This window comes from Typopeltis vanoorti, chromosome 19 (genome assembly GCF_054136105.1).
Source record: "Typopeltis vanoorti isolate ZY-2024b chromosome 19, IOZ_Tvanoo_1.0, whole genome shotgun sequence".
In the NCBI taxonomy this organism is placed as follows: Eukaryota; Metazoa; Arthropoda; class Arachnida; order Uropygi; family Thelyphonidae; genus Typopeltis; species Typopeltis vanoorti.
The window spans coordinates 8,668,858-8,685,200 of record NC_143567.1 but is presented as its reverse complement, the minus strand read 5'-3'; the positions used below and the strand labels follow the sequence as shown (position 1 = coordinate 8,685,200).

Below are 16,343 nucleotides of genomic sequence, written 5' to 3'. Positions count from 1 at the left end.
CAAGCAGTGTATATAACAGCTACCACTTTTTTAATTATATTGTCTTTTTAACAACTTGTAAATGAGCACAATTGATAATCTCAAATTTGTATTTATTTATACATGAATGATTTTATTTCATTAAATAATCACCCCTGTTTACTGATAACAAGGACATGTTTATTATAAAGTCACAAATCATGTCAATTTCAGCATTTTTTACTGTTGTGTTTGGAGCATCAGCAACAAAGGACACAAAATGCTTTGCATTACACTGTTACATATTATAATGTGCTCTGTGGTTTCATTACATATACACATACACAATGTAAAACTTTAATCTATTTATCTCAAGTCATATGACTTTGAAATTTGTTAGTCATGTTAACTGCCAGAGATTTTCACATTTCACAATAAATAATGCACAAACAAATGATACATTCAAACACATGTTTGCAGAAAACAAACTGGTAAAAATCATATCTATCTCATCATTTTATCATTTTTCTGCATTTTCTTTGATACAGTGCTATCATGGAATTATACAAATAGCTTTTATTTAGTGACATATGTTTTTCTTAACAAAATATGTTGACATTTTTCTGCTTTATCTACAAAGGGAAGTGACTCCTTAATTTTATTAATAACTGTATTAAGCATGTCCTGCAAGGCTGAGCCCATGCTTCCAATAAGCAGATAGTGGTGTTTGGTCTGATTATGGAAGGCAAGATTGTAAAAGTATTTTTGATATCCATATTTAAGAATTAATATAAGCAAAGGATTAGATAAAATGCTTACTACTTTTTTTGATATACCTTTAGAAATTATCAAACCTAATAAAATAATAAATGAAATAATATGGCATACACATTTTATGTGTGCTTTTTTAGATAAATACTACACACTTTATTTTCTTTTAATTCCTACAAAATTATTTATACCACTTCACATTGTTTGTGGTTAAAATATAAAACTAAATGGAACAAAATTAGCATGCATTAACTATGCCTGAAAACCCTGTTTAAAGTTTAAAACTGTTACTATCTGTATTTTGACCAGAAGGTGGTAGTCATATCTTTAAATGGTGTGCTACTTTCATTATCTGTTTTAGGAATCCTAAGAAATCTTCTAATTTGTGGGAGCTGAATGAAAATATTTTGTCCAAGTCCAAAAACACTCGAGTAGAGCCAATATAAGGTTATGCACTGTAAAATTAAAAGGCATTATATTGCAAAATATTTAAAGATTTTTTTTCTTTTTATGCAATCAACAAGCCTTATGAACTCAAAAAGATATCATGCTCATCTAGAGCAGGCTTTTACAAACATCCAGGCTTGAAGAATGGATGTTTGTAAATCCATTGCATGGGCAATGGATTTACATGGTCGAATGCCCATTAATTGCTGGCCAACGGCCAGCAATTTCATTAGCATTCAACCTCCTGGTAACTACACAAAGCAGATCTAAAAAACTTTTTGATAGTTCTGATAATTATGCTTGGTTCTGGAGCTGTTAATAAATTATTATTATTCAAATAGCTCAAAAATCTGGTTATTTTCGACCATTAATAACTGCATACATATATACATCACATAACTAGGATGTGATTTCCCCTCCCCACCCCCTCCATCATCTGAAAAATGAAATTTCTAAATAGCAAATGTGTTAAAACTGATCATTAATGTTAGAGATAGATGAACCTCAAATATATACATTTCAGGTAACTACACCAATATATATAAAATAGTTGCAAGTTTAATGAATTGATTAATAATTCATATATACAAATTTGCATGTTTCAAACATATAAATTTTTCTTTCCAGGGAATCAAGCATCCCTACATTCATATCTCAAAGCGACATTTTATTATCTCATCTCCTCTTCTTTATACCCTCTTTTAGCTTGCGGTGTCAAGGGTTTATTAATCATCGGACCTCAAACCGTTCACAGGATAAGTTGGTTAGCCCTATGCCCTGGTGTATCCTATGTCCTGTACTGTTGAGTTCTCAAGGCCAGTTTGGCTTTGCAGGATGAAAAACCCCAGGAAAAACTGGGAAAAACCCCTACTGCCCACACCTAAGACCAGCTGACTTGGCTATGGCTGAGGAAGATCCTTCAGCTCCTCACATCACTGACAGGAATCGAACCTAGGGCACTCCTTCCCCAGGCGTATGGTTGTGAAGTGCACAGCCACTAGGCTAACCAACCAGACACATTTTATTATATTTAAAAATAATTTTTTTGTATGCAGTTCAACCTCATTTAACATCATGCTTGATTTGCATCTTTTTGTTTAGCATCAAAGCTTCTGTTGGCCCACATGCATTTGTTCTTCTTCACTTACTCCATTTACCATCACACATCGCTCATGGGATGCTCCAGTGATGACCTGTTGAGGCAGGTAGGCATGAAACAATTATTATTATTACGGGCGACTCCAGGGAGTCCTTAGACTCATCGAGGGAGGCCCTAAACATCATGTCCACACAACTATACGACATTACTATCATACCTTGCCTCGAACTCACTCACCATCATAGCACCCACAACAGACTCTGGCAGCTTATTCCACTCTAAAAGTAAAGAACCCAGCTCTAACACCCTTGCTAACCACACTCTTGCCCAGCTTCCATAGGTGTCCCCTAGTTCTCCCACACCAGTCCTGATCTCAAAAATATCCTCTGAATTAATCTTAGAAACCCTTTAGCAATTTGAATGTCTCAATCATATCTCCCCTTTTCCACCTATCAACTAATTTCTGCAACCCACAAATCTTCAACCTGTTCTCATAAGGTTCATTCCATAGACCTGCTATCATCTTGGTCACTCGCCTCTGGATCCTCTCCACCTCCTCCCCATCAAGAAGAAACCTAGGTGACCAAATCTGGGCACAGTAGTCGAGATGAGGTCTTATTAAGGCTCAGTACAGAGGTACAATAACTTGCTTGTCTCTGCTCATCAAAGTATTTTTCAACAACCAAGTGAGTTGATGAGCTGATTTAGCTACTTTTGCAATGTGCCCCCCTAAACTTCATCTTCCTATCCACCAGCACTCCTAAGTCCCTGGCCTCATCAATCTCCTGGAGTACAGTTCCACCAATGTGGTATAATGCTGCTAATCTTTTCACCCCAAAATGCATAACCTTACATTTTGTCACATTAAATTGACATCCATTCTCCTTAGCCCAGGACTCCAATCTATCCAAGTGATGAACAATGATGCCCATCATTGTTCTCCAGATATTTTATTGATTGGTTATGAACAGTAACTTTTCACTTCATTTTTATTCAATTTGTATGTGAAAAAAAAAAAAAAATCAGCTAACGCCTTTTTATTCCCGTATACGGGGAGTAGGCGAGGCCATTTAGCCCTATCTAACTTTTGGAGACTGAGTGGGCAGTTCAATCTCCACTGGTACCAATCAGAGATAGATGGCCTAAGGAATACATATTAATTAATATGCATAAAAACATTAGCAATGAATTGACCATGCCACTTGAGATTAGCTCTGCTAACACATTCCTGAATGCTAACAATGTCAAGTTCCTTCCTAATATCTCACTTTCAATATGATATTGCCATTGATGCCATCTGTTCAGTCCCCTAATCCTTTGCAGAACTCTAATATCTAGTCTTAGATATAAAACCCCAGAGTTTTATTTCTAAGAGCTAGATTAGAAATAAAACTGCAGAGTTTTATTTCTAACCCAGCTCTCAGATCCATAAGTTAAAATTGGTTTGAACACCATCTTGCACACAACAAGTTTAGTGTTTTGACTAATCTTTCTCTTACTCCATATAAATTTCTTCATTTGACTTCCTACCATACCAGTTTTGCTAATCCTGCTGTTAATTTCCAAATTTAATTTGCCATCTTCACTAAAAGTGTGCATAAATAGCTGAAATGTTTTACTTGTTCTATAGGTTCTCCATATATCTGCCTATTTTCACTGTCTTTTTCTTTTTAAGGGAAATTTAAGAGTCAAAGCTGTAACTGAGAGGACACCTCCATGTAACCTTTAAATGAATGTGGAGAATTTTGGAAAGTTTTATGCAACTGTATTTATTTAAATTTGGTTGATTTTTAGAATCCCTGTTGCCACAGATTCTATAAACAGTCTTTCTTTTTTGAATTTACTATGGTGGAGCATGGTGGTTTTTCTCCAGCAGAACCCGTGAATTGTATCCAAAACATGGTCTGCAAGGCCAGATTGACCATAGTCATGAGTGAAGATGTATGATTTGTGTTCTAAATGGATGGTTGCTGATCTGTCCAAAGTAAGCCGGATCGCAGGAACAGGGTGCTCTATATACCTCCAGGCACTGAGAGAGGAGGGAGCTGATCTTTGGTGAAACAGATACAGGTAGTAAGTTCATGGTGGGGCTTAAATGGTGTGTGGAGGTTGTACTTTAAGGACCTGGCTATTTTTTCTGATGTGCCATGCAGAGGCATAGCTAAGGAGGGGTGGAGGGGGTGGTTCACCCCAGGCGGCACTTTGAATCTTTTTAATTTTGCAGTTAATTCTAAAATACAGTCTCGAGAACTGATCTGCAAATATTGTAATACTACTGCGAATTTTCCTCACAATTGCTGTAAGTGTTGCTAGTTGTGAGAGGAGTTTTTCTAAATAAAATAGATTAAGAATTACCTACATTATTATGAAAGAGACTTCGCCAATATCATCGACAATTTTGCTAACAGAAAAGCAAGAAAAATAACATTTAGAATGTTGAAATTAAAAGTTTTACTTCAAAAATAAACATTGTGTTTTAATTTATTTCCCTATACGTTGTTTTGACTTTTTGTAGTATTTTTGGTGTGTATAGAGACGGGCGACAAACTCAGGGACTGCCCTGGGTGGCAAAAGCTCTAACTAAACCACTGGTGCCATGGATGTAAAGTATGGTGATGGCATTTCTGAAGTCCTGAAGAGAAAAACGAGCATGCTCCACGATAGTAAATTCAAAAAAGAAAGACTATTTTTAGAATCTGCACAGCAATCAGAAATCAACCAAATTTAAATAAATATGGTTGCATTAAACTTCTTGAAATTTGGGAAACATTAATTATCAGAGATCACACGTTACATCCTAGGCAACCTATAAATATCCACAGAGGATGCACCACCTAGATAGGACTTTAGAGTCACCCACGTGTTTCACTTAGTATTGTACTGTATTTGTGTGTTTTTACAAAAGTTATTTGTAATCCCTGAAGATATCTCAGTGACTGAGACGAAATATTGGAAGCATTAAAATTAGTTTTAATCCTTTCCCAGTGCTGAAAATATTCTATTAAACCTCCAACATGATGCAAGTGGATGCAAAAGCACGTTTTTCTCTTCATTGCACCTAATAAAGGTGTAAAAAAATCAGCAGTGCTGTTGATTTGGTTATGTAACCTAAGTCCTAAGAAGCACAGTTCCTAATGAGTGGAGTAAGCCAAGGTAATTCCATTATACAAGAATGGTGCTAGAACAGAGGCAAAAAATTATTGACCAATCACTCTGAGGTAACATCCAGAAGTGAGCAGATCCTCTACAGAGGATAGCAGAGTTGGATTAGGGATAATGAGTATACTACAATTCATTAATTCAAGTGCCATCTCTAATCCAGTGGCTGGCAGCCACGGCTTTCCATTTATTCCTCTCTTGTGAATGTTTAAGACCTGTATGACACTTTTGCATGACCAGTGTTTAATGTCCTTCATATAGTGATGTCTTGATTGGCCTCTTCTTCCCTGTAGTTTTCCCATAATGATCATACTGGTAAGCCCTTCTCTAAGCAAATGTCCCAAGAATTTCATTTTCCTCTTTCTGATATCATTCATTCAGTAATATTCTTTTTTTGGTTTGTTCCAAGTTGCTTGTTTATAAACTTTTTTATATAGTGAAACCTATGTAATGGATACCCCATAACTATAGTTATGGGGTATCCATAACTATAGAATAACGCATATGCCACAGTAAATAACATTATTATGTTTTTATTATATTTCGTCTTAAGACATCATCAGTACAACTACTGAACAACAATAGGAATTAAATTCAAAAAACAGTAGTGCACATGCTTAAATTGGAATCCTCTACGTGTAAAGTCATGTACTCATGGATTAACACTATTGGGCTGAAATTAAAATTAAAATAAAGCAGATAATTATTTAATACAACTGAGGATAACAATTTCCCAAACTTTTGGAATAGTGAGACAGTCATTTTGATTAAGATTAGGTCTATGAAGTAAGGCTTCAAAAACTTTCTTTATATAAACGTTCATGTTTATATGGATCTATGTAGTAGCTTAGCATTTTGCCATTGGATCCTGTGATGTAACAGAGATGTAACCTGTTGAAAGTTTTTCACTTGGTTATATTATAAATTAAAGATACCAAGAAATTATATACTTGGTTTAATCCATTATCCAAGTGTAAGCAAACAGTTTGCACCTGAAGTATCTTTCAGGACTGATGCAATTCGTGGAAGGTGGTATAAAGTTCTCATCACTTGCCTTAGTATCCCATAATGCAAAGCACATCTCCTTGCAGATATGTATAATGCTATGCATTAAGGGAAGGGTCACTACCCAGACCGGTTTCGACCTTTATTGAGGTGTTGTTTAAGTAAGGACCTCTCTAAAAATTACGCGGTCCTGCAGACCACTCCCTACGAGTGACTGTCCAACTCGGCAGCGGCTCCACTCAGTGATAGGCACACCCCACCACCACCACCACCAAGCAGAGCCATAATCTCATCGGTGGCCCAACTCAGAGACAGGCAAAAACCTACCCCCAAGCAGAGCCTCTCACATCTCAGAGAAAGCAACCAGTTCTGAACAAAAGCACATCAGTGGGAGCCAGACCCAGAGGTGGTGACACTGAGATGGAAGTAATGAAGAAGTCATATTTCCATATACCAGTTGCCAAAAGTTGTCACACCTTATTATTAAAAATACACTGGATTAGAGAAAGATAGTTGTTGAAAGTTTTTCACTTCGTTATATTAGAAATTAAAGATACCAAGAAATTATATACTTGGTTTAATCCATTATCCACGTGTAAGCAAACAAAGTTTGCACCTAAAGTATCTTTCAGGACTGGGGAAACTCATGGCAAAGGTGGTATAAGTTCTCATCACTTGCCTCAGTATCCCATAATGCAAAGCATATCTCTTTGCGGACATGTATAATGCTATTCATTAAGGGAAGGGTCACTATCCAGATTAGTTTCAACCGTTATTCAGGTCTCATCAGTGGAGCCAGACCCAGAAGTGGTGATACTGAGGTGGAAGTAATGGAGAAGTCATATTTCCATATACCAGTTGCCAAAAGGTGTCACACCTTGTTATTAAAAATACTTCAGGCACAAACTTTGTTTGCTTACACGTGGATAATGGATTAAACTAAGTATATAATTTCTTGGTATCTTTAATTTATAATATAACCAAGTGAAAAACTTTCAACAACTATCTATCTCTAATCAGAGTATTTTTAATAATAAGATGTGACACCTTTTGGCAACTGGTATATGGAAATATGACTTCTCCATTACTTCCACCTCAGTATCATCATCTCGGGGTCTGGCTCCCACCAATGTGCTTTTGTGCAGAAGTGGTTGCTTTCCCTGAGATGTGAGTGACTCTGCTCGGGAGTAGGTTTTTGCCTGTCTCTGAGTGGCACCACCGCTGAGATTATGGCTATGCTTGGTGGTGGGGTGCGCCTATCACTGAGTGGAGCCGCTACTGAGTTGGACAGTCACTCGTAGGGAGTGGTCTGCAGGACCACGTAATTTTTAGAGGTCCTTAGTTAAACAACACCTCAATAAAGGTCGAAACCGGTCTGGGTAGTGACCCTTCCCTTAATGCATAGCATTATACATATCTGCAAGGAGATGTGCTTTGCATTATGGGATACTAAGGCAAGTGATGAGAACTTTATACCACTTTCCACGAGTTGCATCAGTCCTGAAAGATACTTCAGGCGCAAACTGTTTGCTTACACTTGGATAATGGATTAAACCAAGTATATAATTTCTTGGTTCAATCTCTCTCTCTCTCATCTCTGAATATTTGGCAAAAATTATGCAAAAATATCAACTCATTGCCACTTACAAACTCATCAACCAAATTCACAACTTGCTACCTTCTCCAAAAGACAAACTCTCACCAATGATGCTACATGACATACACAAAGTACCATGCTCATGTAACTTGTCTTACTTTGGACAAACAGGCAGATCTATAAATAAATGTATCTCTGAAACATCTGCCTTATCAAACCTTACAAATCTGGCTTTGCACAACATGGAATTGAAAATGCTAACCAAAGGGCAAAATGCTAAGCTACTACATAGATCCATATATAAACATAAACATGCGATTATCACTGTTTTTGTTTCACTGCATGTTTATTTTTAGTCCAAATATATCACAGCTCTGTTAGTTTACTAACTATACACACTGCATCTCAAATACAATTTACTATTTCAAAATTGCCAAAATCATTCTACTTGAAAAATGAAGCTGGTTTCCAAAAATCAAGCAACAAAGAGAAAAATCACAAAAAACCATATGACAAATTTTTATGTAATTCGGCGAAAAGCAGCATGATAGATGTGAGAAAAACACCCACAAAAATTGTAAATAGAAGTAAACAGTTTAATTCCAAAACAAATGGGTACATGAAGACAATTGTCAAAATGAGTGTCAAAGTGCCTGAATAAATCACTTTGACACTCATTTTTACGTGAGTTAATTCCATTAATATAATAGTAAGTAATAGGTCTACTCATGGTACTTCCTTACTGAAACTGCCTGAATAAGGAACATGGTCACCGCTCATAGCAATACAGTGTAAAGTGATATAGTCGACTGCACTATTGTAAATTAATGTCCTTAGTTGCTGTACTTCTATTCTATCTCAACTATCTTGTATATGCCTTATACTTACCGTACTTTGCTTTCGTTATTCCTGGCAACTTTACTATAGTTAGTTAAGTCTGCTTAACCTATACCTCACAATGTTAATCTTACTGTCACCAATTTCTGTCCCCCCTTTCTCTGCATTTAGATAGACCTCTTGTAGTAAGCAGTTCCTAAACACTCGCACAATATCAATTAGAAAATTTTATTTTATTATTGACTGCACCATCTAATTGACTCTAATGCTTGAAAGTTAGGGCGAGAAGAAAACAGGAATTAATCAATACTTTAACACAAATTCTTTACATGCAAGTCGAAGTTAGTCATATTTTACTATGCCCACTGGTTCGCTAATTTTTTTCGAGGTAGTGCATTGGCTAAGGAATAAAGCCAGGTCTAGTGCAATAGGTACAGAGCACATAATAATTACTGAGAGATTATTTCACTAAAAAGTTTTAACACACTGAAAAATGCAATTCTAGCAACAGAATGTACTGCATTTACTACCAAAAGAAACTCATTATACATTAACATAAAAATGTCTCCTATGACACAACTGTGCATAAATACACTTATAAGTTAATATTATTCTTCTATAAGGATTGTAACAAAATTTTCTTACACATACAATACTTATTTAGCACTATTCCTGGTGTTATCACATACACTCTCTTAAACTAAACTTATTTAACACATAATCTTCCCTCAACTTATAACCAAGTTACCGCCTGTTTACAAATAACATCTTGCACACACGATTCCAAGGTACATTCTCTTAGCAAAATACAATGAATCTATTGCTTACTTGTAGCTACCACAAGTGGAAAGTCCAATTAGCTCACAGCTAACTACATCGATATTGGAGCGTCTTCTGTCTGGTCAGTCTTCGTGCTGCTTGGACTGGTTTGGCGGTTTCCCATAGAATTTTGCTTCGTTGAACTAGCTGGGGTTCTGCCGCAGCTACCCAGAGTCTAGAGAGAGGGATGGCGGCAGAAAAACACGAGTCGTCAGGGGACAGGAAGAACAAGCTTCCTGGACGAAAGGAAAGAGCCTAAAAAGTTCTGAGCCAAGCGCATTCACCATTTATGCACATTTTCAGCCCTTTGTTATTCACTGATGAACTTACCGGGATTAGCCAGTAGCGAAATGACATCATTTGACCATGTGATCTTTGGATGGTACTTCTCACTGCTAATCTGGCTTAATCCCTACTAAACTTTACTAACAGGTCAAATGTATGTGCATTCTTACAGCAAATTTTATAACATCTTATTTAGTACATTTTTCTTTCATAATTTCAAATAAAAAACTGGAACATGTATAGTGAAAAATTTATGAAGTTTAACTTTTTGCAAGATTTTACACAGTACTCAGTATGACATTTCATACTGTGTTTATTTTGTATCCAGGAGCTCAGTTGTAATAACAACTGAGCGTGCATTTCAGGTGCAATGGCAATAACAACTATTGCACCTGAAAAGCTCTCCTTAATTCCTTTTTTTTGAGAGGGGAGCAGTTGAGGGCATCAACATGTCTGTGTACCTACACAGTGTTCTATCCCATTAATTGCTCAATAGGAGTAATGTCAGGAGACTGAGCTGGCCAATTCATATGGAAGATAGTGTCTATGAACAGTCTATATAGATAATAATCACAGTGAGTGACTGATATTGGTCACCCACTGCATTTGTAGCCTGTGGCCTTAGTTCACTGTATCTCTGAGATGCTGTCTATAATTGTTGGAATTGGTTCCACAGTCTGTAAACCATGGAACCATTCACATGCAATCATTTGGCCACCTCCATCTGACTTTGGCTGGCCTCTAGACATACGATGTCTCACCACATGAATTCATTGATTAAGTAATGTTTTGCTGCCATATCCAAGAATTCTGCTATCACAAAATGTCTGTATCTTATATCATGGATCATTTGCATATACTGCTGATGGTGCCCTTCATTTGTATACGATAACCAGACTCAATCACTTTTTTACATAATGCACCTGACTTTCATATGTTTTTTTCAAAAAGCATATGAAAATCAGGTTATCATGATTTTTCTCTTTGCTCCTTAAATAATGTGGAAACCAGTTTATCTTCATATTTAGTGCTGATTTCTATGGCTATTCCTTCCTTTCTTTTGTTGATCAGGAAAACATAACATTTAAAAATTATTTACAATTATCTTTCTTGTTTTCCTCTTCTGTCTGAGTAACACCAGTTATTCAATACAGTATTTCTTTACTTTCTTTGCTAGTTCCAACAGTTTTCAAATCATTCTTTTAATAATAAAACCTATCTTCAAGTCTATAGAACTTGTTCCAATAGCTGCCTTTTCACTGTTCACTATGGTTTGTGATTTATTGGGACAAGAACAGCAAAGGTTCCATTCCAAAAGTTACAGCAATACATCACGTAATAACAAATAATAATAATTAAATTCATAAATAGCATTACATGTGCATAAAACAACTTTAAAAATGTAATCATGATGTACCTATCAAAATATATAGTAATTATGATTAAATGTGTTTATATAAATTCATTATTTGTATAAATTATTTATTATTTATTTATTATTTGTATAAATTAATTCTTTAACAATTAAAAGCATCACACATTGTTTGACTCTAACAAGATCTACCTGAGCGTATGCCACTCAGGTTGATCTTGCATGTGTCCCAGCCAAATTAGCAAGAATTTCATTCCTTTCTTGAGTGAAGTGCTGCAACTCCACCAGAATACGGCAAATGGTAAGATGAGTAATTTAAATGTGCTAGGGCTACCCCAGATACTGTACCAGCACCACAGCAATCTGTGGATCCTGTTCCTGGAACATAGAGGAGCAGACTTGCTACAACACTGCTGAGCCTTGCAATAAGCTCACTAACTGAATAATCCTGACTGGACCATTCAGAAACGTCTGTCTTGCCAAAGAAATGGACAAAGTAATTTAAGACTACCAGGATCCACCTTTTCAGATATTCATAGGTCACAATGCAGAACAAACACAGTAAACACAGCAATGTTGGCATCCACTACTGGTGGTGTGGACAAGAGGATAATAAAAAAAGGACTCAAGAGAAATAGAACAAAGAATACAGGAAGAAACGCAAAGAAAAAGGAATAACAAAAAGGGCAATAACATCACTGGGAGGTCCTCTCCACAATGAACAGATGCCTTACATGGAGAAGACTAGCTATACATACCTATTTATAATATTTTTAAATATTATAAAAGATTTTATAATATTCAAAAATGAATATTGTATTGAAAAATATATAAGAAAGAATCAAAGGGAGCAGCTTTCAAAGGTGAACTGTAGATTCAAACATACAAATATTATTGGAAAAAAATATATTAAAGAGTTGAAAACAATAATCAAATCTTGGAAACTAAGTGGCAGATACTGAAAAAATCAGTGATTCAGCCAGAGAGCCATGTGGTGAAGTTGTATGCAAAGCTAGAATCAGAAGTTGGAGGACTCAGAAAGTTAAACAGGCAGTCCTGGGAAAGTAGAAGAAAAAAAAAAAAACATACTGAAAGTTCCCAGAAAGCAAGTCAGTATGTCCTCCAAGAAAATACAAACAAGAAATGCAAGTGAAGAACTGTGCAAAAGCAGATAAACAAAAGTCATGGGAAGATTTTGGTCTTGAATATAAAAGATATGATCAAGAAGATTGAAAAATGTTTGGGAGGCTATTCAAAAGCTTAAAGATGAAGGAAAGAGTAACTTAAAAGGAATGACATGAAAATTGAAGGTAAAGATATCATAGATGTCTGGAGTAATTACCTTGAAAGAATGCTAAATGAAACAAGCAGTCAGAAGCATGGCGGTTACAAAAAAAAAATCACGAGCAATGCAATCAAAGAACTATGCCTAAATAGCAAAAATGTTTCACTTGCTCTATTTTCAATTCAGAAGGCAGCTGACTTCAAAGTTCATACCTATTTTCATGGCCTTTGTTGTTTTTTTTAATGCTGATTTTCACACCAAATTAAAGCAGTTATTCAACTCTCTATGGGAAAGAGTCTTGTACTAGATTTATTTAAGAATATATCCATAACTTATTTTTAATGGTATTACAACACCAAATTAACTAAATTATAAAAAAGATGTTTATTAACTGGCTTATATTTCACTGGATTTCAAATCCTCATCTTCAGACCACATTACATGTTACAGTTAATACGTAACAATGACTAAATGAAACAGCTCAAATTGTAACAGACAAAAGATCTAAAGTCCTAATTTGGCATCATCAAATGTTGTAAAAAAGAAGCATTACAGCCACACAGAAGTTGATCTTAAGATAACAGTCTCAGAAATTTTTGGCAAATTGATGCAACCATACTTGTTCAGGTTAGAAGAATGCTTCATAGCCATGGCCAACTAAAAATAATCTTTCTGGCCTGTAACAACTTCTGTAAAGCACACTGGTTTGATAAGGGTTCTTAAGAAGAGTGTGAGAAAATCCTGTTTCCCTGGAGCCAAGATTAAGAATGTTAGTGATACCATAAGGATGAAAACAGTGAAGATGCTTATTTTGGCTGGTATGAATGATCTAGCAGGTGATAAGTGTGATGTGAGAAGATATGAAAAAATTGTTAGTAAAAGAAGAGTGAAAAAAGTAAAAGTTGCAAGTCTAATGCCATGGCATGATAGAGGCGAGCTCAGACAGAGAGAAATGATTGCAAATGAGTCAGTGTGCAGATTGTGTAGGAATAATTGTGGAGTGAGTTTGATGAAAGGAAGGATTTATACAAGGTGGATGGTTTTCATTTGAATAGATTTAGAGTCAGGAGTTTGAGAAAGTAGTATCCAGTTTGGAAGTGCAGTTAGGGAATACTAGCATCACTCGTGTCCTCAAACTCCTGCATTGATGACCACGGGAACTAACTTCCCACCATACTGGAATTCAAGCACTGTATGCCTCCTGTAGTTTTTGAACAAAAAGACATAAGAAAACTTTTAAATAACTTCAGCACTAAAAATTCTTCTGGTCCTGATGGCATCTCTCCAAGTGTTCTGAAATATTGTGCTCCAGAGCTAACACCTGTCCTACATTGTCTCTACAATCTATTATACATAGCTGTACTTATCCCAATGTATGGAAGTAATCTCATATTCATCCTATACCAAACAAATGCCATCACCTCTGTCCTCCCCAAAATAATGGAGAAAGTCATCAACAGCCAACTCTTCCACTACTTAGAGGCTCACCAACTAATTAGTGACCACCAGTACAGATTCCACCATTCAAGATCCACAGCTGACCTTGTTGCTTACATCACTCACCACTAGACACATGCCATGGAAAAGTACAGAGAAACTTGTGCTGTTGTCCTTGACATTTCCAAAGCTTTTGACCATGTGTGGCATCAGGCCTGCTAAACAAATTGTCAACCTATGGTTTCCTGGCCACTCTCTGTAACAGGGTAGTCAGTTCTCTTTCTCTGGTCTTTCTCTGCGAGCCATGGTAGATGGTCCCCTCTCATTGAGCCTCACCACCAATGCTGGGATGCATCAAGGCTCTGTTCTGCACCTACTCTTTCTCCTGTACATAAATAACCTACTCATAATCACCATAATCCTATCTACAGCTTTGCATATGATAGTACATATGCAAAGCTCCCTTCATCCTACTCATTTGACAAACCATGCAGTACTCTGACATCCCTGCTACAAGATCTACAACTAGTGCCTTAAACATTGATCTACACACTATTCTTTAATGGGGCAAAGACAATCTTGTCATGTTCGATGCCACCAAAACCCAGTCTCATTTTTATCTCTTGCAAAAGAGATCTCCACTCACCTACCCTTACCCTCAGTAATACCCAAAATCATCAAACCAGATCAGATATGTCTGCCTGGAATAACATTTACTTCCAGTCTTTCCTATCATGAACACATCATATCAATGGCCACCAAAAATGTAGGCATTCAAGATGCTAAAAGTGAGCAAGAATATTGTTTGCATGTTTTGGTGGCACACCTAAAACTTTCCTGCAATTTCTTGACTCTGTCCAGAGGAGAGCAATTCGGCTTGTTGATGATCTCTCTCACAGATTCCTTCAACCTCTATCTCAGAGACAATGTTTCAGCATTGTACCTACTCTAGAGGTACTCGAATGATCATTGCTCCACTAAACTTGCAACTTAAATATCGTCTGCTGTGCAATGTTATGTCATTAACTTTTCCTATAATAATTTATTTCCTTTATGAATTTACCTCTCTACAATAACTACAAGACTTATAAAATTTTCCTGACTCTAATATCTGTATCACTTCTTACGTGTTCATTCTATAAGGAAAGCAAATTCTATATCTCTAGCTGATTCCTAATTTTTACTCACGTGCTTACCCTGACTGTTAAAGATTATTCCTTGCTAAAAGAAACGAATCCTCTAATTTCTCTCTGGGGCAGTCTCCTCTTCAGATATTGACAAATTTATTTTTTAAAGCTGCACCCAGCCAATATCTTAGAATAGAGGGGACTCTTATTCAGGGAAACTTTTCCAGATTTTTGGTGCACATAGGTGAATAAATTTAGTGCTTAAACTCGTAAATTAAATGCTTTACTGTGGCTAAGTAAATTCTGGTTTGCAGTCGTAACCTCTATAACAACATGTTATACCTTTCTTTCACCCCCCCCCCCCCCCCGCTATGGTTCAGATTAATGAGTGGTAGTTTTGATTCATATCACAGGCAAAACTCAAGTATAGAAGAAAAAACATATTTATTGGAATCTAAAGACATAATATACACTTAGACCAATCTCACTTACAATTAGTTCAATGACATGCTAAATCAAACTGATTAATACTCTAATGCATGAACAATAAATCCTTCTTTTAAGTTAGAGATTAAACACCCATAATATACACATTATACACTTCTAATCAATATTCTACCTACTATGTTAGTCTTGCACATTAAACTAGTCACCATCTATGATCATTCCAGACAATTTGTCTTATGGACATTAGCCACTGCTAAATAATCACTTAAAGTTCTTAAATATACTTGATGTCCATACTCGATTATTACACTACAATGACATTTCCCTTTTACCGACTGGGTAATTATACAACAAAATCTGTACTTTACCATTTCTTGGAGCAGGATCTCCAAATCCATCTGAACTGTCCTTCTTTGTTTGAATTACCCCTCGAAACTTCCATAAGCCTGCGTCCACGTGGTGGGTCACTATGATCATCAGATTAAGCTATGCTCTGCACCTGGCATTTTTCCCTCATCTATTCTCGATCTGTTTCAGGCCATCCTCGTTTCTAGCTGCCGGTTCATAATATACATCTGCGATATTATTTCGTTGGAACTTTCAGCGAAGGAGCGAAGACAGCATATGCTAACATCTCACGCTTTAGTACCGCTAGAAATTCAGACATCGAAGAGAAAGGTACACCGTCCGATATCGTA

General features: G+C 36.2%; 1 protein-coding gene across 5 annotated transcripts in view; it reads right to left on the bottom strand.

The window, feature by feature from the left end:
* Positions 1-78: 78 nt before the first annotated feature.
* The window catches only part of LOC150095840 (cytochrome c oxidase assembly protein COX18, mitochondrial), a 139,310-nt gene continuing 123,045 nt past the window's right edge, over positions 79-16,343 (bottom strand). For all 5 annotated transcript variants that reach the window (XM_090408788.1, XM_090408787.1, XM_090408789.1 and 2 more), the window contains one exon: positions 79-1,184. In XM_090408788.1, the coding sequence (XP_090264914.1) occupies positions 1,020-1,184 (165 nt within the window). In that variant the 3' untranslated portion in view covers positions 79-1,019. The remainder of the gene's footprint in view (positions 1,185-16,343) is intronic.